Source organism: Camelina sativa, chromosome 14, assembly GCF_030686135.1.
Source record: "Camelina sativa cultivar CO46 ecotype springtype chromosome 14, ASM3068613v1".
Lineage (NCBI taxonomy): Eukaryota > Viridiplantae > Streptophyta > Magnoliopsida > Brassicales > Brassicaceae > Camelina > Camelina sativa.
The window spans coordinates 22424566-22451688 of NC_141893.1; the positions used below are offsets into that span (position 1 = coordinate 22424566).

At 34.5% G+C, this 27123-nt stretch overlaps 5 protein-coding genes across 14 annotated transcripts; 4 read left to right on the forward strand and 1 right to left on the reverse strand.

The window, feature by feature from the left end:
• Nucleotides 1-286: 286 nt before the first annotated feature.
• LOC104742191 (pre-mRNA-processing protein 40A) lies at nucleotides 287-8474 on the forward strand. Of its 10 annotated transcripts, none has more exons than XM_087483469.1 (29): nucleotides 287-509; nucleotides 603-680; nucleotides 1072-1222; nucleotides 1318-1380; nucleotides 1467-1655; nucleotides 2215-2276; nucleotides 2520-2589; nucleotides 3507-3559; nucleotides 3644-3701; nucleotides 3780-4045; nucleotides 4132-4201; nucleotides 4430-4528; nucleotides 4651-4719; nucleotides 4822-4899; nucleotides 5067-5153; nucleotides 5246-5280; nucleotides 5368-5473; nucleotides 5838-5918; nucleotides 6004-6093; nucleotides 6161-6214; nucleotides 6297-6413; nucleotides 6494-6592; nucleotides 6692-6739; nucleotides 6815-6907; nucleotides 7237-7344; nucleotides 7419-7483; nucleotides 7580-7682; nucleotides 7767-8078; nucleotides 8173-8474. In XM_087483469.1, the coding sequence occupies exons 5-29, from the start codon at nucleotides 1530-1532 to the stop codon at nucleotides 8308-8310; spliced, it is 2487 nt and encodes an 828-aa protein (XP_087339595.1). In that variant the 5' UTR covers nucleotides 287-509; nucleotides 603-680; nucleotides 1072-1222; nucleotides 1318-1380; nucleotides 1467-1529; the 3' UTR covers nucleotides 8311-8474. The 10 variants fall into 10 exon arrangements, with proteins under 10 accessions (XP_087339595.1, XP_087339597.1, XP_087339590.1 ...); XM_087483471.1 differs by having other exon boundaries at nucleotides 7767-8052; XM_087483470.1 differs by having other exon boundaries at nucleotides 305-509; nucleotides 1069-1222.
• A 283-nt stretch (nucleotides 8475-8757) lies between these two features.
• Nucleotides 8758-10590, reverse strand: LOC147928536 (uncharacterized). The gene is made up of 5 exons (XM_087483472.1): nucleotides 9940-10590; nucleotides 9729-9856; nucleotides 9531-9643; nucleotides 9224-9409; nucleotides 8758-9010 (listed from the first exon to the last, which is right to left on the reverse strand). The coding sequence occupies exons 1-5, from the start codon at nucleotides 10263-10265 to the stop codon at nucleotides 8981-8983; spliced, it is 783 nt and encodes a 260-aa protein (XP_087339598.1). The 5' UTR covers nucleotides 10266-10590; the 3' UTR covers nucleotides 8758-8980.
• A 5619-nt stretch (nucleotides 10591-16209) lies between these two features.
• Nucleotides 16210-18547, forward strand: LOC104742193 (uncharacterized). Its single transcript, XM_019235355.2, has 2 exons — nucleotides 16210-17320; nucleotides 17785-18547. The coding sequence occupies exons 1-2, from the start codon at nucleotides 17016-17018 to the stop codon at nucleotides 18275-18277; spliced, it is 798 nt and encodes a 265-aa protein (XP_019090900.1). The 5' UTR covers nucleotides 16210-17015; the 3' UTR covers nucleotides 18278-18547.
• Nucleotides 18548-18861: 314 nt separating this feature from the next.
• Nucleotides 18862-20649, forward strand: LOC104742195 (peroxidase 9-like). The gene is made up of 4 exons (XM_010463165.3): nucleotides 18862-19454; nucleotides 19542-19733; nucleotides 19821-19986; nucleotides 20091-20649. Exons 1-4 carry the CDS (start codon nucleotides 19185-19187, stop codon nucleotides 20501-20503), a joined length of 1041 nt encoding a protein of 346 aa, XP_010461467.2. The 5' UTR covers nucleotides 18862-19184; the 3' UTR covers nucleotides 20504-20649.
• Nucleotides 20650-24806: 4157 nt separating this feature from the next.
• On the forward strand, nucleotides 24807-27097 carry LOC147928537 (26S proteasome regulatory subunit S10B homolog B-like). The gene is made up of 8 exons (XM_087483473.1): nucleotides 24807-25042; nucleotides 25322-25441; nucleotides 25574-25710; nucleotides 25804-25965; nucleotides 26109-26195; nucleotides 26288-26374; nucleotides 26469-26606; nucleotides 26834-27097. Exons 1-8 carry the CDS (start codon nucleotides 24940-24942, stop codon nucleotides 27077-27079), a joined length of 1080 nt encoding a protein of 359 aa, XP_087339599.1. The 5' UTR covers nucleotides 24807-24939; the 3' UTR covers nucleotides 27080-27097.
• The last annotated feature ends 26 nt before the right edge of the window (nucleotides 27098-27123 follow it).

Sequence of the window (27123 nt, forward strand, 5' to 3'; positions counted from 1 at the left end):
AATTGTAAATTTTGAAAATTTGGCCTAAAGTTACAATTACCAAACTAAAAAAATGACGTTTAATTATGCGTTGATAATCACCATCTAATGCCTACTCTTATTGGGAACAAATTTAAATTTTGTATCCAGAAATAACTGATCTTTATATAATTCGAATCTGAACCAAAAACTTTTAACATTAACAAAACCATCCATCTTAACTCAGGTTTACCATTATTACTAAACCGGAAATCTGAAATCACAAAGAAAAACCGAACCAAAAATACAGTACTAAGCGGTGACGTCAGGACTACATGCCGTTTTTGTAACTAAATTAAAAAAAAAAAAAAGCGAAGGAAGGCAACATCTGTCGACTGGATTCGAGTGTTCATCGACAAACTTGTTTTGTTTTCGCAATCCGGAGTAGTTCCGCTCGCTCAGTTCCGATTAGGGTTAAGAATTTTGTGAAACCTGCGTTTGGTGAGACTTCGTCGTCCTCCTCGATACTCCCTGATTCATCATTGGCCCTGGTATGTGCTTTCGTCTATTCGTTAGGGTTTTTGCTATCTACATGTCCTCCCTCTGAAATATTGAGCTGGAAGTTGGGATGTTTTGCTCTTCAGATTAAGCCGTAAGTTGTAAAGGAAGCTTTATTTTGTGTGAGAATGTCGAATAATCCTCCCCCGTCTTCTGGTGCTCAGGTGCGAAAAGTGCCAAAGTTGCTCTCTCTCTTGTATTTCGTTTCCTGGAATTCGAAGCAACTCGATTGATATAATGATATGTTCTACGCAATTTGATTTTGATACAATTTAATTAAGAAGCTCTTTTCAACTTAAACTAGAGACTTAGACGAAGTTTAATTGATTAAGCTCAAACGTATTAGGTTTCTTTGATGTTTAGTTTCTGTCATTGTTTAATAGTTTGTGGGGTTTTATTTTTACTGGAGTTGATGTAGCGAAAGCTAAGAAGCTGAAGTATGTGTCTCATTACATATATTGAACTGTATAACTGGATTTGCATAACTACAAAATTTCTATGGGATGATAGTCTGTGATCTATTAGATGTGCTTATGAGACTATTTTTTCCAGCAGTTTCGGCCGATGGTTCCTGGGCAACAGGGTCAGCATTTTGTTCCTGCAGCTTCACAGCCTTTTCACCCCTATGGACATGTACCTCCAAATGCTCAGAGTCAGCCTCCACAGTTTTCTCAGCCCATACAGCAGCTCTTTCCAGTGAGACCAGGTCAGCCTGGTCATATTACATCATCGTCACAGGCTGTATCAGTTCCTTATATTCAAACAAACCAGATTCTCACTTCTGGATCTACTCAACAACAGCCAAATGCACCTCCAGCGACGGGCTTTGTTACATCTGGACCTCCATTTTCTTCTTCATATACTGTGAGACTTCTGTTCTTATATTTGTGGGCGGATAACCTTTATGTATGATTCGTTTTCATTTTCCTAGTGGATTCTTGTTCCTGCAGTTTGTACCATCTTCTTATCCTCAGCAACAACCACCACCATCATTGGTCCAACCAAATTCTCAGATGCATGCGGCCGGTGTCCCTCCAGCAGCAAACGCTTGGCCTGTTCCTGTAAATCAAAGTACATCACTTGTTTCCCCTGTGCAGCAGACTGAGCAACAAACACCAGTCGCACTTTCCACAGACCCAGTAAGTGGCTACGATTACTGATCACAAATATGTTTTGGTGACTTGTATTTATGCTTAAATCTGTTGTTAATTATGAAACCATCTCTTACTAAAACGTCAAATCATATTATGTTGAGTTGTCTTCTATCATTTATAGCATTTCAACCTTCCTCTGGACTATTTTGAGATAGTATTTGTATATGAATCGAGCGTTCCTCAACGTATTAGCAAAGTTTTATATAGACATCGACTTATTTAGATTTATTAAATACTATGGTCACACCTCCTCTGGACCTTAACTTAGCTCAAACTCGAATAAGGTTTGAAGACGTACGGTTTTGTTGTTGAGAACCCAAAAACTCCTCCAAGCCGCAAGAGGCCCCTAGCAAACCACAAAATACTTGATACCTCTACACATCAGAACCTTTTCCTATTTATACTCGATTACTAACTAGCTAATATGGCATTGTTGATGTACTCTTATCAAACTTATTGGTATTTCTTTATGCACTATTTCTCTTATGCACTATTTCTCTTATGCAAATTGTAGCTTAATATTCATGTTGGATTTTGACTCCAGGGAAGCTTGACTCCGCAATCTGCATCTGACTGGCAGGAGCATACATCTGCTGATGGGAGAAAGTATGTTACTGAATCACTGTTTCATGTTTAGGCACCAATTATCGTCCTACATGTCACTCTTTGTACCGTAGTTTTGTGTTCATGCAGTTCCCAATCGAAATTGATTAGTTTAGTTGGAAATTGTTCGTAAGCTACTCATCTTTTGAACCTTTCATAAGGTCCATGCAGATGTGTGTGTCATGGCTTTAAGTCTATGGAGTCGAAAACTTTTCGCGTGATCTGATAAATTCTTATCTTTTCTAGGTATTATTACAATAAGCAGAATAAACAATCAAGCTGGGAGAAACCTCTTGAACTGATGTCACCACTTGAGGTGAGACTTATAAAGTAGCCAGTCTTCTAAGATGATTTTTATCTTGCTGGTCGTTGAAGCTTATCAGTCTTTTAGTTGGTGTGTCCACTTTACTGTTATGTAAACGGTTGCATGCTTTGTCTAGAAAAATGATGTTGAACTGTGTCATTTGCATATTCTTTTCCACTGATTTGGAAACTCAATGGTAACTGTGGATATATATAATGACTGCTACGTGCTCATCTAAAGCAGCTTTCAATTTATTAAAACAGGCTACCGATGCTCCCTGTTTTTCACTTCTTTTGTGTAAATTCTTAGGTGACAACTTTATAGTCAGGCTGGGATCGGATTGCTAATTTATGATGTTTGTTCTATTAAATATTTTTCTGATCGTCTTTTTCTTGTTTTATATTAAAATTATGTGTTTCTAGACTCTGTCCTTGTTTTCTTTATACAAATAGAAGAACTTCAATAGTACTCTTGTCCCACTTCTTTATACAAGTAGTATATTTGACCCCCCTCTGCTTATTATTGTTTTACATAACAATTTTTTTGCATCAAATCTGTCTATGCACGTTGGTTTTTAACTTGGTTGGATATCATATACTAGAAGAATGATATTTGAATGCAAACGGCAACCAGTTTGGGGGTATTTTGAAACAAGTTATTTGATTGACCTAATAAAATCCTGTCTTGGTTTCTTTCTTGACGTTTATGAACTTAATTTGGTTGATTGACCTGATAAAATCCTGCCTTGTTGATATATTCATTGCTACGATGCATATAGGACCACATACATCTTTCTTTTTTACACTTTGATCCCGTAACCTTTTAATGACATTCTGGGTTTCTGTAGAAACAGACTTGATTGATTGATCAAAATCTACCATGTATATGCAATTTTATAGTTTCTTGCAATCTAAAATCTCTTTCTACAGCGGGCTGATGCATCCACTGTATGGAAGGAATTTACAACAGCTGATGGAAAGAAGTATGCATCTTTGAATTTCATTTGGTATTTGTATAGTGCTTATTTTCCATTGTTGCAACTGATTAGTTGATTCAATTTACACAGATATTATTATAACAAGGTTACAAAGGAGTCTAAGTGGACAATTCCAGAAGATTTGAAGGTCTACCAATTTATTTCTCTCTCGTACACATTCCCCAATGCAAAGCCTATGTTAAACCTGTGTAGTTGTTGTATGCAGTTAGCTCGGGAACAAGCCCAACTAGCTAGTGAAAAGAGGTCCCTTTCCGAAGCTGGATCTACTCCTCTGTCCCACAATGTTGCATCCTCATCTGATCTAGCGGTTGGCACTGCGACCTCTGTTGCTCCCAGCTCATCTTCAACACTTCCTGGACATTCTTCAAGCCCTATCCAAGCGGGTTTGGCTGTACCTGTCGCCCATCCTCCCTCAGTTGCTCCTGTTACTCCAACGTCTGGTGCAGCTACTGATACTGAGGCTACTGCAATGTACTATTTTTACTTGGGGAAGTTTTGTTTGATGATTATACACTCTATCATGCCTCTGAATTTATCTTTTGTACCCATCTTAACAGAAAAGCGGATAATTTACCGTCTCGGGGGGCAAATGATTCAAATAATGGAGCTACAACACAAAACAATGAGGCATGATTTTAACTTTCCTTTTCTACAATGATTTGCCTAGATTCTAAAAGTTTATTCATATGTTTTCCGTTTACCTGTTTCTACTCTGTTTACATTAACATGTACGAGTTATTGGAAAAGTTATGTATAATAATTACTATATGTGTGATGATGTGGTGGTTTCATGAATATTTATGGTCAAGCTTTACATCATGGTATGCTTTCTCATTATTTCGAATGTTTTGTTAGGCTGACAATAAGGAAAGGTCGGTGAATGGAAAAGCAAATCTGTCACCTGCTGGTGCCAAAGCAAATGTTGAGGAACCTATGGTATATGCTACTAAGCAGGTAATTTTTTATCCTATTTTCTCCTCATGATATCTCTTTTCTGTAGCATAACGTTTTCGTGTGCAAGTGCAATTGTTTGCCAACCATCTATTTTTGTACTATTTTGGTTATTTTTTTTCTAGGAGGCTAAAGCTGCTTTCAAGTCTCTTTTGGAATCTGTAAATGTTCATTCTGACTGGACATGGGAACAGGTAATGTGCTAGTATTTGTGACTTTGATCGATATTTCAGCATCCTCTTCCTAACCATCTACCTCTTCGTCGCTGACCGTATCATCTCCTTGAGTCCTTGTAGACATTGAAAGAGATTGTTCACGACAAAAGGTATGGTGCTTTGAGGACTCTAGGTGAGCGGAAACAAGCTTTTAACGAGGTATATAGTTTCTTAGTTCTTAGCTATAATGTGGAATTGCATTTTTTTTTACCTTGTTAAATAATGTGTTGCACTCTTTAGTTGTGATGTAATTATGTTTTCACTGGTAGATTTCGACTTTCAGTAGCTCTAACGCTTACACCTGACTGTCAAATTAAATTCTCCAGTATCTTGGTCAAAGGAAAAAAGTGGAAGCTGAGGAAAGACGAAGAAGACAGAAGAAAGCTCGGGAAGAATTTGTCAAGATGCTAGAGGTATGTACCAAAGGAGTCAGAAGTTCGGTGTTTTGTTTGTTTAGTGTGACTGATGACCTGTTTTATGTTCTAATAATATTTCTTGACTTCAGGAGTGTGAAGAGCTTTCGTCATCCATAAAATGGAGGTATGGCTTTCAGTCAATTACAAGATCTTTGGCTCTTTTCTTTATTGTATGCATGACATTTGCTAATGGAAACTATTTCCTCACCAGCAAAGCAATGAGTTTGTTTGAAAATGATGAGCGCTTTAAAGCTGTTGACCGTTCAAGGGATCGTGAAGATCTTTTTGACAATTATATTGTGGAACTTGAGAGGAAGGTAAATCATCTGGGTTCTTTTTTGGGGCTTTTCGTTTTCATGTGTAGATTTGGCTGTTTGTTGTTTCGTATGATACTTTGTGCTGCTAAGCAAAACATGGCATGCCTATGCACATGAAGGTGTTGGACCAGAGAACTTTGTTTTTTGGTTATTACGGTTCAAACGGTTTTCTCGCTTCGTATGATACAAGAGGCATGTCTTAAAATACACAATAATTTGTGTGGGTGCTTAGATTGTCGCTGAGAATTTATCTGGTGCACCGGCATGATGGTTTTTGAAGCATCTATTGAGAATACAATGTTTTGCTTTGTAGAAGGGGAAAGTTCATTATTTTAATTGACATCATGAATCCGTTAATGTGCAGGAAAGAAATAAGGCACAGGAGGAGCATCGGCAACATATGGCAGAGTATCGGAAGTTTCTTGAAACCTGTGACTTTATCAAAGTACATCATTGTTTGTGAATCTTATTCCTGCAAACCTTTTTTTCGTAGACCTCGCCATAATGCCTTTTATAATACTTGTTTTAAGGCTGGTACACAATGGCGCAAAGTTCAAGATAGACTGGAGGATGATGAAAGATTCTGTCTTGAAAAGATAGATCGCCTGATTGGTTTTGAGGTAAGTTACTTCATCAAGTAGTTCAGGATGCCACATTAGAATTTGTTTCTAATGTTTGTTATTCCAGGAATACATTCTTGAACTAGAGAAGGAAGAAGAGGAGCTGAAGAAAGTAGAGAAAGTAAGGTCAATGTTCAGAGTTGTAACCTAACTTTTCCTCTTAAAACTCCAATGCTCATGGTTTCGTTTTCTTGTGGAGCTAGGAACATGTAAGGCGGGCCGAGAGAAAAAACCGTGATGCATTTCGTACACTATTGGAAGAACATGTTGCTGCTGGCATCCTTACAGCCAAGACGTACTGGTTGGATTATTGCATTGAGGTGTCTCACCAGTTTAGATCCCTTTTTTGGACAAATTATATTTTATATTGGATTCTTTCACTCAGTTATTTTATGTACAGTTAAAGGAGTTGCCCCAATACCAAGCTGTTGCATCTAATACGTCTGGCTCAACTCCGAAAGACTTGTTCGAAGATGTCACAGAAGAGTTAGAGAAACAGGTAATTCGGACTAGATAAATTATATTTCTCTAAGGGTAGATTTGCGTGAATCTGATAGTTGTGTTGTGATAATCCAACCATTTGTGTTTTGATTGACAGTATCATGAGGATAAGAGTCGCGTAAAGGAAGCTATGAAGTCAAGGAAGGCAAGTCAACGGATAGCTTGCATTTCTGCTTATTACTATACCGACCATTTTACTAATCCCTTTGTCTACCACCAGATTTCCATGGTCTCCTCTTGGCTGTTTGAAGATTTTAAATCTGCTATTTCAGAAGATCTCAGTCCTCAACCAGTATCAGACATAAATTTAAAGGTACGGGCTTATTTGTGAAAATACATGTGTCATTAGATAAATTAATCAACAGTTACTGTTTGGAATAAATATATAAGCTACTGGTTCAAACTTCTGTTTCTATAGCTTAAATTGTTGTTCCTGGCATGCTTTAACCCATCCGACACCTGCAATGAGTTATTTTTCACCTGCTTTTAGATTCATTTTTGATGAGAGTTGCATAAATATGTTTTGACTAATGCTCTGGATAAAATTCTGATTGACATATTGTCTTGAGTACAGCAGAGATGATGATATTCTTTCAAAGTTCAGTTGATATATGCTCTAATATTTTTTCTCCTGTTTATCAGCTTATATATGATGATTTGGTTGAGAGAATGAAGGAAAAAGAAGAAAAAGAGGCCAGAAAGCTTCACCGTATGGCTGAAGAATTTACCAATCTGTTGCGCACTCTCAAGGTATATCTTACCCGTGGTGACTTTCTTTTCTGACTGGATTCTCTGGGACGTTAAACATAGTGTTATTGGTTTAGGAAATAACCGCAGCTTCAAATTGGGAAGATACCAAACCACTGATTGAAGAAAGTCAAGAGTACAGGTAAATAGTTTATAGCTTTGTATTGGATGCTTCACCGTAATTAAAACAAAAGGTTGTAGTTCTACCTTCTTAATGTCTCATTTCGAATATCTGCAGATCGATTGGAGATGAAAGTGTTAGCAGAGGGTTATTTGAGGAATACATAACGAGTTTACAAGAAAAGGCAAAGGAAAAGGAGCGTAAGCGTGATGAGGAAAAGGTATTGATTTGTCGTGCCAGGAATTTTTTTTCTCTTTAATGTAAAAACGGGTCTCTAAGACTTTATTGTCTCTTTTCTTTTCAGGTTAGAAAAGAGAAGGAAAGGGATGAGAAGGAGAAGCGGAAAGACAAGGATAAGGAGAGAAGGGAAAAGGAAAGGGAACGTGAAAAAGAGAGGGGAAAAGAGAGGAGTAAAAGGGAAGAATCAGATGGTGAGACTGCTGTAGAAGCGAGCGAAGGTCACAAAGAGGAGAAAAGAAAGGGAAAAGATCGAGACCGAAAACATAGGAGACGGCATCACAATTCTGATGAAGATGTCAGTTCTGATAGAGATGACAGAGAAGAGTCAAAGAAATCCTCCCGTAAACATGGTAATGATAGAAAAAAATCAAGAAAGGTACTCCCTAGACTTCAATTCTGAGTCAGCTAAGCTTGAAATTTGTTTGGTGGTATTAAGATTCAAAACTAAGAGGGTTATGGTTTCTTGCTAGCACGCAAACTCGCCTGAATCTGATAGTGAAAACCGGCATAAAAGACAGATGAAAGAACAAAGGGAGGGTGGTCGTCGAAGTGGTTATGACGAGCTAGAGGATGGAGAGGTTGGGGAGGATGGCGAAATCCGACATTAACCGCTGACAAGTGGTAAGAGGTTTTTCTTACATTTTTGCTTCATCTGAAACCTTTATACATCTCAATGTGCTTTCTTTCTTGATTCATCTTCACACTTTGTAAGGGTACGTATACTTTCTTTTCATTTCTCTATTAATTGGATATATACCAAAATCTTTAATTATTACCGTCAATGGAAAAAAAAAAAAACACACGCTAAAATAGACTGATTTCTACTTCGGTACGTCCTCTCTTTTAGTAACTTGGTTAATTGGTCAAATGGAACTCTCTATTAGTAACTTGGTTAAATTGAGTGTTCACCTATTTCAAATTTTATCAAATCCCAGTTCTTGCCAGTCGCATGAAAGGTCAATGCCTTTGTACGCAAGATATTTCTAGTTTGGAATCCAACCATCCAAAAATAGTTGGCCTGCAATGAGGTCTTCGAACACTAGCTAACCAACATCTTCAACTTAAAACATATGACTTGAGATAACTTATCTCTCATCGTTGTTTTCTCCTCTACTGGGCGCAACTATATCAATATTATTACAGTTGGTCCTGAAATATTTCAACACTGATCTATTTATGATCTCTTGGCGACTCTGCCAAAGTACATCTACAATTTTGTGCATGTTGAATCTCAACCTCCATCCACTCACACGTTTAAGGATGCTCACCTAGTCACCTTCACCACCGTCTTATCAATGAAGTAAGCAACTGCAACAACATAAATGAAATCACACATCATTAGATCACCTTTGAACTGACATGCTAAATATAGAACAGATGTAAGGTTCCAGCTTTGTACTACTAACAAACAATTTCTACAAAAAGACCAACATCTCGCTTTGTCTTACTATATATAATCACAACATACAAGCACCTACAGGATAATGCCAACGTTAGGAAATAGAGAATGCCTTCACATACCTCAAATAGTTCGAATGCGCTACCCTTCCGATACGTATCATCTTTCTTCTTGGACTCTGTAGGAAGCACACTGAATAACAGTGCTCTCCACCCAATAAGTAAAACAGCAGTACTTCCCATCGTCACCAACACAAAGCTCGAAGCCGGGATGTGACCCGATGAAGCTGACCTAATGACTATTCCAAGCTGCAATGAAAGCAACAACCTTTCATTAATTAACAGAGACGCTAACATCCCTAAAAGGTACATGTCAAACACTATCACTAGCAACATTGGTGCTTTTTCACATTGGTTAATGTAGCCTTACCGGAGCTCCGACAATCCACGATTTCGCAGCTGCAACCACGGCTTTAGACCGACCCTTCTTCCCTCTCCCTTCCTCCGCATACCCTCCCAAGAAATACGCACTCAGAAACCACCCTGCCACACAAAGTTTCCATTTTTATTAGGAACAAAGCTTCTGAAACGCAAAAATGATAAAGAGTAGGTGATAAAGAACCAATACCAGCAATAAAAGGGTCAGCTGTGTGGAGAGTGTCAATGGAAAAAACAGGGAAACCATGGCTAAATCTCCCAATTGCAGAGAAGATAAGCAGAGCCAATACATCTCCACCAGCAAGTAACGCCACACGTCTGAAGATAAAATTACACACAAATTGAGATAACAAAAACAAAAAGCAAACCAATCCCAAAAGTAAAGTAAGAGTTTTTATTACCCCCATTTGGTGAACTTAGAGGATGAAGTGGAAGATGATGGCTTATCAAATTGAATCACACCCTCTAAAGGAACATTCTCCTGACCCACGAAAACTGTTTCATCTCCTGAAGAAGGGATTTGAGAAGCTGAGGTAGTAGTAGTAGTAGTGGGTTTGGACTTGACGCTTCCGTCGGGGTTAGAGACAGCGAGGACGACGCGTTTTCGCCGGCGAGTGTTGGGAGCGGGGACGAGCCATGAATCGGAAGAAGAGAAAGCAGAAGGATTGGATTTGGTGATGAATCTGACGGCAGAGACAGGTCCGGCGGGAGTGCGAAGAACTAACATTCTCTTCTTCTATGCCTTTGTGGGGAAGGGAAAGCCAAATCGTCCGACAACCATATATATATATTTATCTCAACTTTTCTTTTCAATAAAACAATTTAAAAAAAAAATCAACATTTAAAAAAATTCACAAAAATATACCAACTAATTTTTTTTTTACTTTCATGATATTTATTTATTTATGCAGAAAAATACATAAAACTATTTTTTTACTTATTTAATACTCAGGCAGCGAATGGAGACTATGAAAAAATAGTATTCGATATTTTTTTGTCAAAAACGTACTACAATCACCAATCAAGGTTTTTAAGACAAATTAGCGTTTTTCAGAAGAAAAAAAAAGGTTTTGTAGTTTTTGTCCAATAGATTATAAGGTGGACCGCTTTTACAAGAATCCATAGCCATTACCTAGCGGTTTTTGAAACTACATCAAACAGTACAGTTTTTTATTTTCTTTTCAATATAAATAATATATATCTTATACAAAAATAAAAAATCAAAAACAAAAGAATCTTTCCTCTCTAGTCTCTGACTCTGTGTACTTCTCACTCTCTCACTAATATGTAAAAAAATTTAAACACTATTATATAACATTTTATTTATATTAACACAAAGAATACATATGTTAAAAATAGATTTTAAATTATTATGATAAATATAAATGATTATAAACTCAGTTTCTATATTAACAAATAATTTTATAACATGTGGCTTAAATTTCAATAAAAATTGAATGTTAATAATGATAAAGTAAATAGTATTATTGTAAATGCTACTTAATTATCATAATGCTCATTAAAATAAACAAAAATTAAAATAAATTATGGTTTTTATACATAAAATTTACTTGATTAATTCAAATTAAATTTTGTTTTTGTAGTTCATATATAATAGATGAAAATGTTATTACATTAAAAATAATAATCAATAACTGATTTAAATTGATAATATATTTGCTTATATTTTATCTATAATATGTATTTTACTATCTTGTAGGTATTTAAGGTTTGTATATGAATAAAGATATTTATTTCTTTATACCAAACAAATGAAAATATATAATTATACTAATTATTATTAAAATAATATAAAATCTGCAACACAAATAATTTTTCACCAATCAAATATTATTTTATACCGCTTATTTTGCATTAACCTCACTAGTCCCGCAAATACATTTGTCCCGCATGTACTGCAGTTAATCCGCACCGCACTATTAAATCGTTTGTCGCGGGACAAATAGGGTGTGAATGGAAGCACATTCAAGTGCGTATTTGAAGATTTTTTTAAAAAAAAAAAGCTTTATGTCACCATTCGTATACATGTTCAATAATTTGCGTTTTTGGGAAAAGTAAAACAAAACCTACTTTGCGTTTTTGAAGAGAAGAAATTAACAACTGGACCGTTTTTTTATGTCCAGCAACCATTTATCTAATGGTTTTCAAATAGCGCACAACTGCACAAGATGTATAAAACTTTAATTTATTTTAGCTATTTATTTTATACAATAATCACTTCAAATATGAAAAATAGATTTAAGAAGAAAAAAATTATATCATCAAAAAGTATAATATCTGTTTTAACTAGATTTAAAATGTTGAAAAAGAAATTCGAGTTTTCTATAGAATGAATTTATTTTTAAAACAATGTATTTCTTCACTATTTTAATTAACAAAAATTCACATAATTAATTTAAAATAATTTGGTTTTTAAATTTTATAAATAATATACAAAATTACTATTTCATTAACAATAAAGAAAATAATTTAATATATAATATATTTACTTATAATGTCTATTTATAATATATAATTATAATAGTTATTTATAAAATAATAAGAAATCCGCACCGCAAATAGTTTTTCACCAATCCAACATTATTTTGTACCGTTTAATTTTGCAGTAACCGCACTTGTTCCGCAAATATATTTATCCCGCACGTACCGCAGTTCAACCGTACCGCATTATACCGCTTGTCCCGCACAACCAAATCCACTGTTACCATTCGGACCCATAATTTGATAGTGGGGTACGGTTCAACTATGGTACGTGCGGGACAAATGTATTTGTGGAACAAGTGCGGTTACTCCAAAATAAGCGGTATAAAACAATGTTTGATTGGTGAAAAATAATTTGCGGTACGGAATTCATATTATTTTATTAATAACAAGTATAATTTTATATTTTCATTTTTGTATTAATAAATAAAAAAATTAATTTGTAAATTTTAAATACCAAATTTTATTTAAATATAAATCCATTTGTTATTATATTAAAAGTTGCAAAAAGAAATACATTTGTCATTAGTAAAACTGGTTATATATGCATATATATTACTAAAATTACTACTATCTATTATTAAAAATGATTTTTTTAATGCATTCTAAAAATTACTTGAATAGAAGAGAGAAAACAGAGAAGTTATTTTTCATTTTTTATTTGCATATGTATCATATAGATAAAAAGATATATAATAATTATTATAATAAAAATCTAAAAATTATACACATGGGCGTATTTTCTTGGAAACCGTAGGGTAAATGGTGCATCTCTTTGAAAAAGCGGGACAAGGCTATATCCTTTGGACAAAACCGCATCTGTGTTCTTTTCTTTTAGGAAAAAAACACAAATGGTAAGAAAACTTGTGATTTGAAATTCGCATCTAGTGGTTGCCAATCACAGCCTCAACAGGTGAGATAGAAAAAAAAAAAGAATCGTGTGAAAAAGTGGAATAATAAAGGTGAGAGAGTGGTTTGAATGAAGGTGAGAAAGCAACATTGACAAATGAGTAATTAATAGAGTAGTGGAGATAGCGCATGAAATCAAAAAGAAATTGTGAAGAAGTGAGAGAGTGAACTAGCGCGTGAAATCCAAAAGAAAGTGTGAAGAAGGTGAGAGAGTGAACTATTATGGATTTCACGCGCTATCTCTACTACTCCATTAATTATTTATTTGTCAATGTCACTCTTTAGGGTCCGAATGGTAACAACGGATTTAGTAGTGCGGGATAAATGATCTGAATAGTAATCGCGGATTTGGTAGTGCGGAATAGATGATTTGATAGTGCAGTACGGTTTAACTGCGGTGCGTGCGAGATAAATATATTTGCGGTAAAAGTGCGGGTTATGGAAAATAAACTATACGAAATAATGTTTGATTGGTGAAAATTTATTTGCGGTGCGGATTTCATATTATTTACTATTAATTAGTATAATTATATATTTTCATTTGTTTTAATTAATAAATAAATATTTTAAATATAGTTAAAATTAAAAAGTTAAGTGTTATTGAACAAACAATTGTAATATATCATTACTAAACTTTAAATAGAAAAATTATTAAAATTAAAATTAAAGCATATAATGTTCAAAAATAAATTTATTTGTTAATTGAAAAAACTGGATTTATTAATGGTTAGATGTGCATATATACTACTAAACTTACTACTATATATTACTTTTGAATTTTATTAAATTCTTAAAGAGAAGATGACAAAGGGTTTTTTTAATGTATTCTAAAAATAAATTAAATGAGAGAGAGAAAAGAGAGAATTTTTTTTTTTTTTTTTGCATTTGTATTATATGGATAAAATAATATCTAATTATTATTATAATAAAAATCTAAAAAAAAAATATACTGGCGTTTTTTGGAAAACCGCTGGTCAAATGGTCTTATTGTTTGGAAATGCAGTCCAAGACTATTACCCAAAAGTATCAAAATCCGCACATGTTTGTCTTTTTTTTTTTGCATAAAACGCAAATCATAAAAAAATTATTGATTGGTGTTATGGATGCGGTTTTCAAAAAAACGCATTGAATTCTGCTTTTAGGTGTTCTCCAATCACATCCTTGAATTTGATAGTGCGGTACGGTTCAACTGCGGCACGTGCAGGACAAATGTATTTGCGGGACAAGTGCGGTTATTCCGAAATAAGCGGTACAAAATAATGTTTGATTGGTGAAAAACAATTTGCGGTACGAAGTTTATATTATTTTATTTTCATTTTCATTAATAAATAAAGTGTTGATTTATGAATTTTAAATACCAAATTTTATTTTAAATTAAAATTTGATTGGTAAAAATTTCCAGTTCACAATTAAAAACTTGAATGGTAAAAAAAAAATACCGATGCATAGAGCCATTAATAAAAATGTTAGAAAATATATTAATAATTAGTATAGATATAAATTATTATTGAAGAAACATTTTTATACAATTATGAAATTTAGATACCTAAATTATTATGAAAATACATATTGCTAAATGAATTAAAAAAATACAATCATAATAAAATAAAACACAATAAAATCCTATCAAAATATATGGTGAAACCTAGTGTTAACATGCTTCCATTGAAACTGAATTTATTAAGCATTTAAATTAGTCTTTATACTTTAATATCTATTAGATTATTTAGAAAGTGTATTTTTGTATTAAATTATTTGAAAATATATTAAACAAAACTATTATGAAAATGTTATTAAAAAACACAAGAGTAATAAAAAAATAATTGAACGGTGAGTTAGTAAGAGAAAAAATAGTTATATATTTTTTTCTTTGTTAATTTGCTTTTTTTTATGAAGGTATAAAAATGCTATAAAATAATAGTTATAGTAGGTGCGGTCCAAAAACCGCTGGTTAAAGACCATTGTTATTCTGAAAAGCGGTCCACATTATTATTCATGGGACAATCCGCAATTTTTTTTTTTTGGAAAAACGCAAAAAAAAATCAAGTTTTGTGACTGATGTCTTTTTTTTTTTTTAACACCTTCATTCTTTATTTAATTGAAAACGTTAATACAAACATACCAATAAGCATACAAGTTGAACCTCTACTAACCATACAACCAATACATAAATAGAACAATATAAACGAAAAAGTAAAAAAACACGATAATTCATATAGATAAGCTTTACACATGAACATATTAATACATCTGTTATTTTTCTTCATCGTCTGTTCATTATTGATCTTCTTGTTGGGTTATCTTCTCTTTTGTGTAGCACCAACACTTTTTTTGAAAATCAAAGGATTACGATCCATCCGTTACATCGCTAACCACACAAACAAACATTTGCATCTCCCACACTAGGCGATGACAATATATCAGTTGTAAATATCGCCCATGATAAATTCATAAAATCGATTTCTTTGTTGATGTTCTTCTTCTTCTTCAATGGCCAGAATTGAAAGGCTTTTGTAGTTACTTCATACGACTTCGGTAACAAATCATTGTGTTGATGTAGAAACCATTGATTTCTTTTGTTCCCTCCGTGTATAATTAACTGCTTCCAAAGCCACCAGACCATATCTGTAATTTTGGTTCCAGAAAAACAATATCCATATCCAAAGAGAATAATCATAGGCAGAGCAAAGATTTTCGAACACAGAACTGTGAAAACATCATCATCCAACTCTATCCTCACTTTCACGAAGGAGAGGAAAAAGCCCATAACCAGGAAACAAATATGAAGGTGATCTTGTAATAAAATACATAACATATTTTTGTAATATAAATAATCTATAAGAAATTTTTATTAGAGTTATTAGGTTTTATACAATTATGTTTACTTATTTAAATACATAACATATTCTTGTAATATATATTTTTGTTCAAAGAATATAGATTAATAAACATTAAACCACATTACCACTTTGTATTAATTAATAAACATTTCCAAAATATAGAAAAACATGTTTTTAATAGATAGGTTGAAATTCTACAAAAATTTAATCATATTTTATTAGCTATAGGTATACATACATTAAATTATTAATCTATGAAAAAATAGGTTAAAAATTATTTTATTTTACTTTTGTATGTATTTTTTTGGAAATATAGATCTCACCTATATACAGCAAATTTAGTTAAATTAAAAAAAAAACACACAAAAATATGTAAAAAAAAGTTTTATATGTGATGAGAGAGTTCTCTCCTCTGTGTATGAGCTCTTTTTTCGTAAAGACCACGTTTAGTCCGATGGGTCCCCATAGGTACAGACTAGTTTAGTCTTGTGGTGCTTGTATAGCTTCTGACTTTCCTCAAGTCATCTTCTAACCCAATATATATACTAATATCAATTCAGTTTCCCAAAAAATGTAAAAAAAGTTTTTTATCCATTGATCACTGCGGTTTTGTCCGAATCCGCTGGATAATAAGCTGTGAGAAAGCGGTCCAGTACAAATTACTAACTTAAAATCCACAATTTTTTTTTCTTTTTTTAGAAAATGCAAATTATGATTAGATTTTGCTGATTGGTAAGCAAAAGCGGTTTTTACTTTTTTCCTTTTCAAATACGTTTTTCTATTGTCACCAATCATGCCTTCAGTTTTACAATATTTATGGTACGTATGTTTTGAGCAAATTATAAAGTCTTTGTCTTTCTCATTTTCTCAAATTTATGAAAATTAGAGTCAATTCATAATTTATTTGGAAAATTAATAATAATTAAAGTATTTAATAGAAAATTTTTCATAAATACCACTAAAATGATGTTTTGTTACCATCAGTAATAATTTTATCATTTTTGATAAATTGATGATTTTTTGACATTTTTCCCCATTAATATTGAGGAGTTTTCTGGTGAGTTGAATAGTCTAACGTCTTCTTTGCAATGTTTTAGATTAAAGGATATATTTTGCAAAACATTGAAAGGTTTTATTTAGCAATTTACCCTTTTTTTAATCACAGGCAACAAAACAAAATCGAGTCCGTTCACGCTCTCTTTCTCTTCCGATCCCTGAGCTCCGTGATGAAGAAATGGTTGGTGATCGCAGCCACGGTGGCGATAATTGCAATAGTCGTGAGACAAGGCACCACTCAGTACGGATGGAACAAAGAAGCAGCGTTGGAAACGCTGAAGGAATGGTCCGATCGGCTCGGGATTTGGGCGATTCCGACGTATGTAGCGGTCCACACCGTAACCTTAGCTCTATGCCTCCCTCACGCCGTCTTCTTTGAAGCTGGTGCTTCTATGCTCTTTGGATTCCTCCCTGCTCTTCTCTGTGTTTTCTCTGCCAAAGTTCTCGCAGCTTCCTTCTCCTTCTGGATCGGCAGGTCTCATTCTTCTCCTCTCCGCTGCGTTTTTTAATCCATTTATGTGTGATTCGAATTGAGCTTCTTGATCGTTTATGTTTGTCTAATTGTCTATAGTGTATGAAATTTGTTCTGATTGATTAGGATTCAGATCAACTCATAGAAAACTATATGCTTCAATTCATAGCTAGCTAACACACTCTGCTTGTTTTTGGAGATGGTTTAGATTTTTCTGTGTAGTAGTGTACACCATCGTTGAAACCTTATACATAACTTTTCTTGAAATCCATGTCCTCGGATTCTATAATGTGTGTGTGTGTGGATGTGATGGAGATGTATGAACAACGGTTAGATGTATGTAGTGAATCTCTATTTGTCAATTAACATATGTTTGGAGAATGCAACTAGGATGTTAGCTTTCATATCTATCTCTTGGAAGAAGAACACTTTGCATTCTCTCATACGTTTTTTTTTTGTATTGTCAGGTTTGTTTTCAAGAGTTCAACGAGAGCAACTGGGTGGGCGAAGGGAAACAAATACTTTAATATACTCTCGAGAGGAGTTGAGCGTGATGGTTGGAAGTTTGTTCTTCTTGCAAGGTTCTCGCCCATTCCTTCTTATGTCATAAACTACGCTTTGGCAGCCACTGAAGTCCGGTTTGTAGCTGATTTCCTGTTCCCCACAGTTATTGGCTGCCTCCCGATGATTTTGCAGAACGCATCAGTCGGTAGCCTTGCTGGTATGGCTGTAGCTTCTGTAGCTGGAAAACAGAAAAGTCAGGTTTGGGGTTATGTTTTCCCAGTACTTGGAATACTGTCAAGTGTTTTAATTTCATTGAGGATCAAAAAGTACTCGGCTGGAATTACAGAGGCATCGTCAGATACTTCTCCCTCTACACAGTCTGCTAACAGCTCTAGTTTAGCTTCATCTGAAACCTCGAATCCCACTTATGGAACCGATGGATCCAAGAAAAAGTGAGTGATGATACAATCCATGATGGTGGTTTTCTGATCGCTCGCAATGCATTTTTTTGGTTTGTAGCTATCAGATTCTCAAAATCATGGCTTATTTTGGACGAGTAGACACAACCTGACAAGTTATGAAGTGTTAGTTTTTGTGGTTCTTTCTTTAAGTTAGAAGCTTTGAACAAAACAGTGTTATTTTCTATACCAGACACAGAACTGTGTCGATTTTAAAAAGACTGTAACATCTGTTCCTAACTTTTATAAAATTTTCTTTTAATGTTTAGTTTCTTGAAGCAGTTTATATTGTTAGTAACCAAATAGACGATCCATTCTGAAGAAATGTGACTATTTATATTCGTTTTGCACAGCTGCTTGAACCTATAAAACACTTGGGACAAAACATAACTAAATATTCTGTAGCATTGAACCACTCTGCTCTGGTCTTGTTTCGTAACCAAACGACTCAGATGCAGAGTGGATATAACTTGCTTAATGTCTGATTTTGTAGATAATAAAATGAAGGAAATCTTTATTTGGTAAAGAGTTGTTTCTCAGTGTAGCAGTTCACTTATCATTTTCAATGTTCAACTCTCATAGAATGATAGAACACACAAGGAGGTTAGATTGTGCAGATGCTTATGGTTGAAAGACTTTACCTAACAGTGGTACAAGGCGTTTTTGTTGGGATCACATGTGAAAGTTAGGCACATGGATTCGTTCTTGGAGTTGGTACAAGACTGCCAAAAAAGACAAAGAGGAGGTATGTTAAGGATAAGTTGACCATGTCTCTCTCCTTAACTTACATTTTAAATTATAGGATTTGGTAAACTGGGAGCAGTTAGCTTTTTGAAAATCTCTTCAAGTATAAAACACCCACCACTCTACTATTATCTCAAATCAAAAACACTCAAGTAACAAAAATGGCTATCTCAATGCTTATTCCTGGTCTTGTTCTCTTTGCCATGTTCTCCTTTGATATTGTTGTTGCTCATCCAGGTCTAGGATTTGGATGGAGAAGTAATCGCCCCATAGGAGGAACTTTTTCCTCAAGTCTTTACCCACAATTTTACCAGTTCTCTTGCCCACAAGCTGATGAGATTGTCATGACTGTACTTGAAAAAGCCATAGCTAAAGAGCCAAGAATGGCAGCATCTTTACTCAGACTTCACTTCCACGACTGCTTCGTCCAGGTAAAAGTCATGATGACCTTTTCTTTTTTTACTTTTCCCTTTATGTGTATCATAAGCTTAACAGTTAAACACTCTGTGTGTAAACAGGGATGTGATGCATCAATCCTGTTGGATGATAGTGCTACCATAAGAAGTGAAAAGAATGCAGGACCAAACAAGAACTCCATTAGAGGGTTTCAAGTCATCGATGAGATCAAAGCCAAACTAGAGCAAATTTGCCCTCAAGTCGTCTCCTGTGCCGACATTCTAGCTCTTGCTGCCCGTGGCTCAACTGTACTGGTAAAATAAAGAGACCTTCAAGAGAACCTATTTGTGCACTTACGAGTTATATAGCTTAGTTTTTCTGATTTTTGTGGTTTAATACAGAGCGGTGGACCATCATGGGAGCTTCCACTAGGGAGAAGAGACTCGAGGACAGCGAGCCTCAACGGCGCAAACACGAACATTCCTGCACCAAACTCCACTATTCAGAACCTCTTAAACATGTTCCAACGCAAAGGTTTGAACGAAGAAGACCTTGTTTCCCTATCAGGTGAGCTTAATAACATGTATTATTCTTCTTTTGTTATAATAACATTTTTGCACTGAATAAAAACCAAACCGAACATGAAACTGAATAAAACCAAAATCTTATAGGAGGACATACGATTGGAGTAGCGAGATGCACAACGTTCAAACAAAGGCTATACAATCAAAACGGTAATAACCAACCAGACGAGACACTAGAAAGATCCTACTACTATGGTTTAAGATCGATCTGTCCACCATCTGGCGGCGACAACAACATTTCACCTCTAGACTTAGCCTCTCCTGCTAGATTCGACAACACATATTTCAAGCTCCTCCTATGGGGCAAAGGCTTATTGACATCAGATGAAGTGCTTCTCACTGGTAACGTAGGCAAGACTGCTGCATTAGTGAAAGCTTACGCAGAAGACGAGAGCCTTTTCTTCCAACAATTCGCAAGGTCGATGGTTAACATGGGGAACATTCAACCTCTTACTGGTTTTAATGGTGAGATCAGAAAGAGTTGTCATGTGATTAACTAAAAACAAAACAAAAACTTTGTTTTCAGCATATTATTGTATTAATGGCGGTCGATGAAGAAATAAGTCGTCGTGTGATGTTTTTTACAATATGTTAGTGATCTAGTTAAACAACTTTATGAATGAAAATGTACCGTTCGTTGTTTAAAGGAGTGAACTCATTAAAAATTTGGTATTTTTAAGAGTTGTTTATGTAATATTCTAGGAAAAAAAACTAATGATTCATAAACATGAAAGTGGAACTTTCTCAATTTTTATCCTCACATTGTGACTTATCATATTAAACCGGAAAGGGTTAGACCCAATAACCATTAAATCGAGGGCTGCCGTTAAATACCGGGTTTTTGGTTTCGGTAAGATCAGGTACTCTTTCGTTGTTGGTTTGCAGACGATGTTGTACTCTGGACCTCTGGTTATCTTCCTCTAACCGGACGATCATTAACACAAATCAAGATCCCATGACTTGCGTCACAAGCTTCAATCTTTACCCTTCCCCGGGGTAAAAAATCGAGCGAGACTTCAGTCGTTCCTTCAGGTTTGTTTCCAAGAGCCGCTTTGACAAAAGGGGAGTGTAAAGTTAGTCCTCAAGAGTACTCGAGTAACCGGAAATGGAATTGGTTCTTTAGAGATTGAGTTTGAGAAACGAACAAATGTATGTTCTCTTGTTTTATTCTTTGTTCAGGAGTCTGAATTTTTTGACAACCGATAAAGAAGAATGAGAGAGAACCTCGATGAACATGTCTTGGTACTTGGTTCATCACAAAGACATGTTCAGGTTAAAACATAGGGATTAGGGGAGTATAGTTTAGTAAAAAATAACATTCCATAATCTACAAGCTTCAATCTTTACTCTTTCTCTAAGTAGAAAATCAAGTGTTCTATGAAGTTTTTTTTTTGGGGGCAATTTACACTGTCAATAATAAATGTGAAAAAGAAATTTATTTATTCATCATACTTTACTTAAAATATAGTCAAATACAAAATTGGTTCCTCCAAATTTGAAATGGAAAAGCACATAATCTTATACGCTCTCTATTACAATTGAACTAGGTAATAAACCATGCTGTTGCACGGGATCAAAATTTTGTTTGAGATATTACATTTGTAAATATATATATTTAGTATAATATTTATAATACTAACTTGTATTGGTTTGAATTCATCAAGTTTATGAAAGTTTAAAATATTAATCGTTTCACTATAAATTTTAGATTGACATGATGGCGGATCTGGAGCGAATGTGAACCGAATTAGTGATCAGTTAGATTTTAATCAAAATCTTGAACTATCAAATCAGATAAAAACCACAAAAAATTAAAATATTTGTCCCGGCCAAACACGTCCACTAAGCCATCCCGCAACGGGTTTAAATATTTTGAGCCGCAAAATGTCTTTGCATTTGTCCCGCTTGAATTTGTGAGATCCGCGGATAACCCACATGCATTTCAATAAATCATTTTCTAATATATAAAATATATTTAAATCTTAAACTTTATTTATATTAATAAAGTTATGTGATAAAAGTTTTTAAGAATAACACATTTGTTTTTTTTTTGTTAAAAACACAATGGCATATAGATGTAAATAATAAATCAAAATAAAGCTAATTAATAAATCTAAAATATTGTGTATTTAAATAAATTAAATAGCAGTGGCAGTTGACAAAAATAAATAGCAGTGGCAGTTTTATGTAATATTATAGAATATTAAGGGTAAATAATAAATTGGGGACAGAGCTCTGTGGCGACGACACAGAATCTTGGTGATTCGCTTTTTTTAGAGTATACAGGGGATTACGTACCTACACCAAACAATGTCAAAGAATCTTGGTGATCACATCTTGATTCATTATTGAAAGCCTCATGATTGTCGATTTCAGATCAAGAAAGACGTTTAATGAGTTTTGGGTGGATATGAAAACAATAATGAATTCGATGGTTACATTTTTTTTCTAACGTTAAATATTATAAATAGAAGCTCAGGTTTATCTATATAGTCGAAAAATATAAATTTAGAATATTAAATTTCTTTATTTACTAAAAATCATTTTTTCTTAAGTTACATTTAATAAGATTCTACCTAAATCTCACAAATTGCATGCCATTAGGGGACTTACTAAAATCTATACGCGAGTTAAAAAAGTAAAGATTAGCCCTGTTAACAGAGCGAATATCCGCTTTTTTTAGATATCTGTATCCGTATCCGTATCCGTTTTATCCATAATTTATTATCCGTATTCGTATTCGAAGATTTCGAATATCCATTATCGCGGATATTCGTAAAAAAATAAAATAATAAAAGTTATGTATTTTAAACAACGTATTTTGGAAAAAAAATACTGTATATTCGTATCTAAATACCGAATATCCGTGAAAAAACAAATATCTATTTTAAAAATTTAGCATTATCTGTATCCGTATCCATATATAATAAAGGATGTTTGAAAAAAGCGGATATCCGTTATTTGCTTTTAAAATTTAGCACTATTCGTATTTGTATCTGTATCCGTTTTATTTGCTATTTCACTATCCATATCCGTATCCGTTCGCCCAAATATCCGTTTTTTTCGGAGCGGATGGATATCCGCGGATATCGGATATTAATCTCAGGGCTAGTAAAGATGTCTATCAATCTAGGTAATAATTATACAATTTTTAGCAATTTTTCAAAGATTTGATCTGAACCTCAATATTTATATTTTGTGGTCATGTATACAAAGATTCTACTGTTCATACTTTTTGATGAATGAGAAACACATCTTTATTTTATTTTTCATCCCTATAAGTTAATCTTTTTCGAGAACTTCTTTTCAATAATCTTTTGACATTAAAGGTACATAATGTACCACATGTAATCCTACAATTTTTGAAGCTAAAATTACAAGTTTGATTCTTGAAGGAACCAATTTTTTTGGTTTGTTGGAATCACATGATGTTTTTGTTTGACAAGTTTGTATTTGTTTTACAAAACAATTTTCGATTGAATATCTAATTACTAAAGAAAAAATCAAGAAAGAATTTTAAAATAATTAAAATATGGAAGAAAAAAAATCAAAATTCAGTCATAACAACATTGTACCACCTTACAATTTTTTTTGTTTTTTTTTACAAATTCATAAAAACAAAAATTATGCTAATATTTTATTTTAATTAAATAAAAAAAACTGATGATAACGGTTAAATAAAAATAACATTCTTGTGATTTTTCTTCGATCTGCGACCAACATGGCGGCTCTAGCTTCTTTACTACGTGTGCAGCGTTCCAGATCTCGAGAAGGCGCAAGAGATTATTACTTCCTTCTCACAGGAAGAGGCGCAAGAGATTATTACATCAGCTGAGTCGACGCGAAAACAACAGCCAAAACAACTGACTTGAGGAAAACAACCACTGTTCTTTTTCGTGATGCAGAAACCATCACCTCATCAATGGACAACATCAGTGAGATGATGGCTGCCATGAAAGAACCAATGGAAATTTTGGTACTTGATGTAACTTTTCAAGCAAAAGGAGAAGCTGTTAAAGAAGATAAGGCTTTTGAAGAAAAGAAAGAAGCTAAGGCTATAGAAGTAAAGAATGAAGATAAGGCTGAGCCGGTTAAAGAAGGTGGTTGGGTGTCGGTTGATATGGAAGTAAATAAGGAAGATAAGGCTCTTGAAGAAAAGAAGAAGGGAGATAAGGCTGAGTGAGTTAAAGAAGGTGGTTGGGTGTCAGTTGATGGTTTCCAAGCCATGAGTTTTGACTTGATGTATAACGAAGTTCTTAATTTGGTTCATATTGCTATAAAACCTAACATGGGGTGAGGCTGGTCTGGTCTGTCTAAATCATATCCAAGATATGGAGAATCGTATTCTTGGATTCAAAAGTCCTCGACTGAAAGATAATAGACAAGCTGCTGTTTTTGTTACCAGAAAGTTGTTCCTCCTCTAGTAATTTGACAGATGGACCCTAGCTTGTGGTGCTTTCACTTTCTTCTCAACTGGTTGTATTCTCTTTTTGGACTACTATGAAAGGCTCTCTAGATTCTGCCGGAAATTTTCAGATGGAAATCTGATCCGCTTATTGGTGACAAAGAAGTACAGTTAATAACAACTGAGTATGAATAGGATAATGGCTAGTAGACTAGTAGTAGAAGTGTCTTGTTTTGTTTGTTTTGTTTGTGTCTTAATCAGTAGTTGAAAACTCTTATGGGATTGATTATGTTAAAAAAGCTTTTCTATTAACGGCAAAAAAAAAAAAAACGAAAGAATAATATTTACCCAGCCGGACCAGAAATAAATATAGTCCATGGCCCCAAAAGCCCCTATTTGATGATATCTAACAAAACCCATTGCTCAAGAAAACACTCTTTATAAGAAGAAAAATTATAAAAAAAAAAAAAAAACAATTAAAAAATTAAATAGCCCTGTGTCGTCGTCGAACTTTGAGATCTGTAGAAGAAGATGAGCGACGGAGACGACGCTGCTAGACGCCGTACCGCTGCGGTGACTGATTACCGGAAGAAGCTCCTTCATCACAAAGAGCTCGAATCTCGTGTCCGAACAGGTTCGATTTCCTCCTAAATCTTCATCATTCTCTCTCTCTCTCTCTCTCTCTCTCTCTCTCTTCTTTTGTTCTCTGAGCTCTTGAGTCAAAATCGAATCTAGGGTTCGTTCCTACTATTTGTTCTCATTAAACCTCTTGGGAATTTAGTCTGCTTGACTAGTGACAAGATTTTTAGGGGTTTTTGGAGTTGTGAATTTGAAGTCGATCTCAAAGCTTAATTGAAAATTTTGGTAGTTCAGTTGAGACTCTATAAACTGGGTTTTGTTTGCGGCTATGTAGCTAGGGAGAATTTAAGAGGAGCTAAGAAGGAATTCAACAAAACTGAGGATGATTTGAAGTCTCTTCAAAGCGTTGGCCAGATTATCGGAGAAGTACTGCGTCCTCTTGATAATGAGCGATGTAATTTCCTGTCTCTCTTTCTACCTATGCTTTTGATTCGAATGCTACATTCTTTTAAGTGTTTCTTTGTGCTTTTAATAACTAAAGGTGGGATTTTTTCTATGCTTTTTTTTTTTTTTTGTGTAATTTTAGTGATTGTTAAGGCAAGTAGTGGCCCTCGTTATGTGGTGGGTTGTCGTAGCAAGGTGGACAAGGAAAAGCTGACTTCAGGAACTCGAGTTGTCCTGGATATGACTACGCTAACGATTATGCGAGCCCTTCCCCGTGAAGTATGCTTGATTTTTGAATTGCCTTTTTCTTATTCTTTTAAAAGAGTGTGTTTTTTACTGGCTTTAACACGGTAGTATCCTTTTTGATGATAGGTCGATCCTGTTGTTTATAACATGTTGCATGAAGATCCAGGCAACATTAGTTACTCGGCTGTCGGTGGTTTAGGTGATCAGATCAGGGAACTTAGGGAGTCTATTGAGCTGCCTCTCATGAATCCTGAACTTTTCCTCAGAGTAGGGATTAAACCTCCCAAGGTACTTATGCTCTCTCTCTACTCCTTTCTTTAGTTATCACAAACTATCCCATGCTTCACTTGTTGTTACTGGTATGAATGGCTAAAAGAATTGAAACTCATTTCAAATTCCATTAAGGCTAATTTGCTTTTCTCCCATTCCAGGGTGTCCTTCTGTATGGACCTCCGGGTACTGGAAAAACTCTACTAGCAAGGGCTATTGCCAGTAACATCGATGCCAACTTCTTGAAGGTTTGATTTAGTTGTTGAAGTGGTTTGGTGTTCAATCTTATTATGCCTTATCTGCTCTAAAGAAATTCTTTTTTTTTTGCCTTTATGTTTAGGTTGTATCTAGTGCAATCATAGACAAATACATTGGAGAAAGTGCTAGGTTAATTCGAGAAATGTTTAACTATGCTCGTGAACACCAGGTAGAATACCATCTTATTCCTCTTGTCTTATACCTTGATATGCTTTATATTGAAGTTCATGAATTTTTTATTAACTTTCCTTCTTCGGGGCTAGCCTTGTATCATTTTCATGGATGAAATCGATGCTATTGGTGGGCGCCGTTTTAGCGAAGGAACTAGTGCTGATCGTGAAATTCAAAGAACACTTATGGAGTTACTCAACCAGCTTGATGGGTTTGACCAACTTGGAAAGGTATGACCTATAGTTTTAGATTACTACACGTGCATAAATCTGTGTGGTAAAGTTATTTCACGAGCTGAGATGTGGAACTTGTTGGGGTACCTATAGTTCAAAGTGTTTTGTCTTTCTAATAATATGAAATCATCGCGAGTATTAGTTACCATTGTGAAATTTACTTGTCCCCCAACATTCTTTGTTTAATGGAATATCCTCTGATACTTGGGAGATAATATTAATAGGTGAAAATGATAATGGCCACCAACAGGCCGGATGTTCTTGATCCAGCACTTCTCCGTCCGGGTAGGTTAGATAGAAAGATTGAGATCCCATTGCCAAATGAACAATCAAGAATGGAAATCCTCAAGATCCACGCATCTGGTATTGCCAAACATGGAGAAATAGATTATGAGGCTATCGTGAAACTTGGAGAGGTTTGTTTCTGCTTCTTATATGCTCACTGCGGTGTAGTTTTGCATTGGCTATAGATAATGAATCCCACTGATTGTTGCTCTAAATCAAAATCCACAGG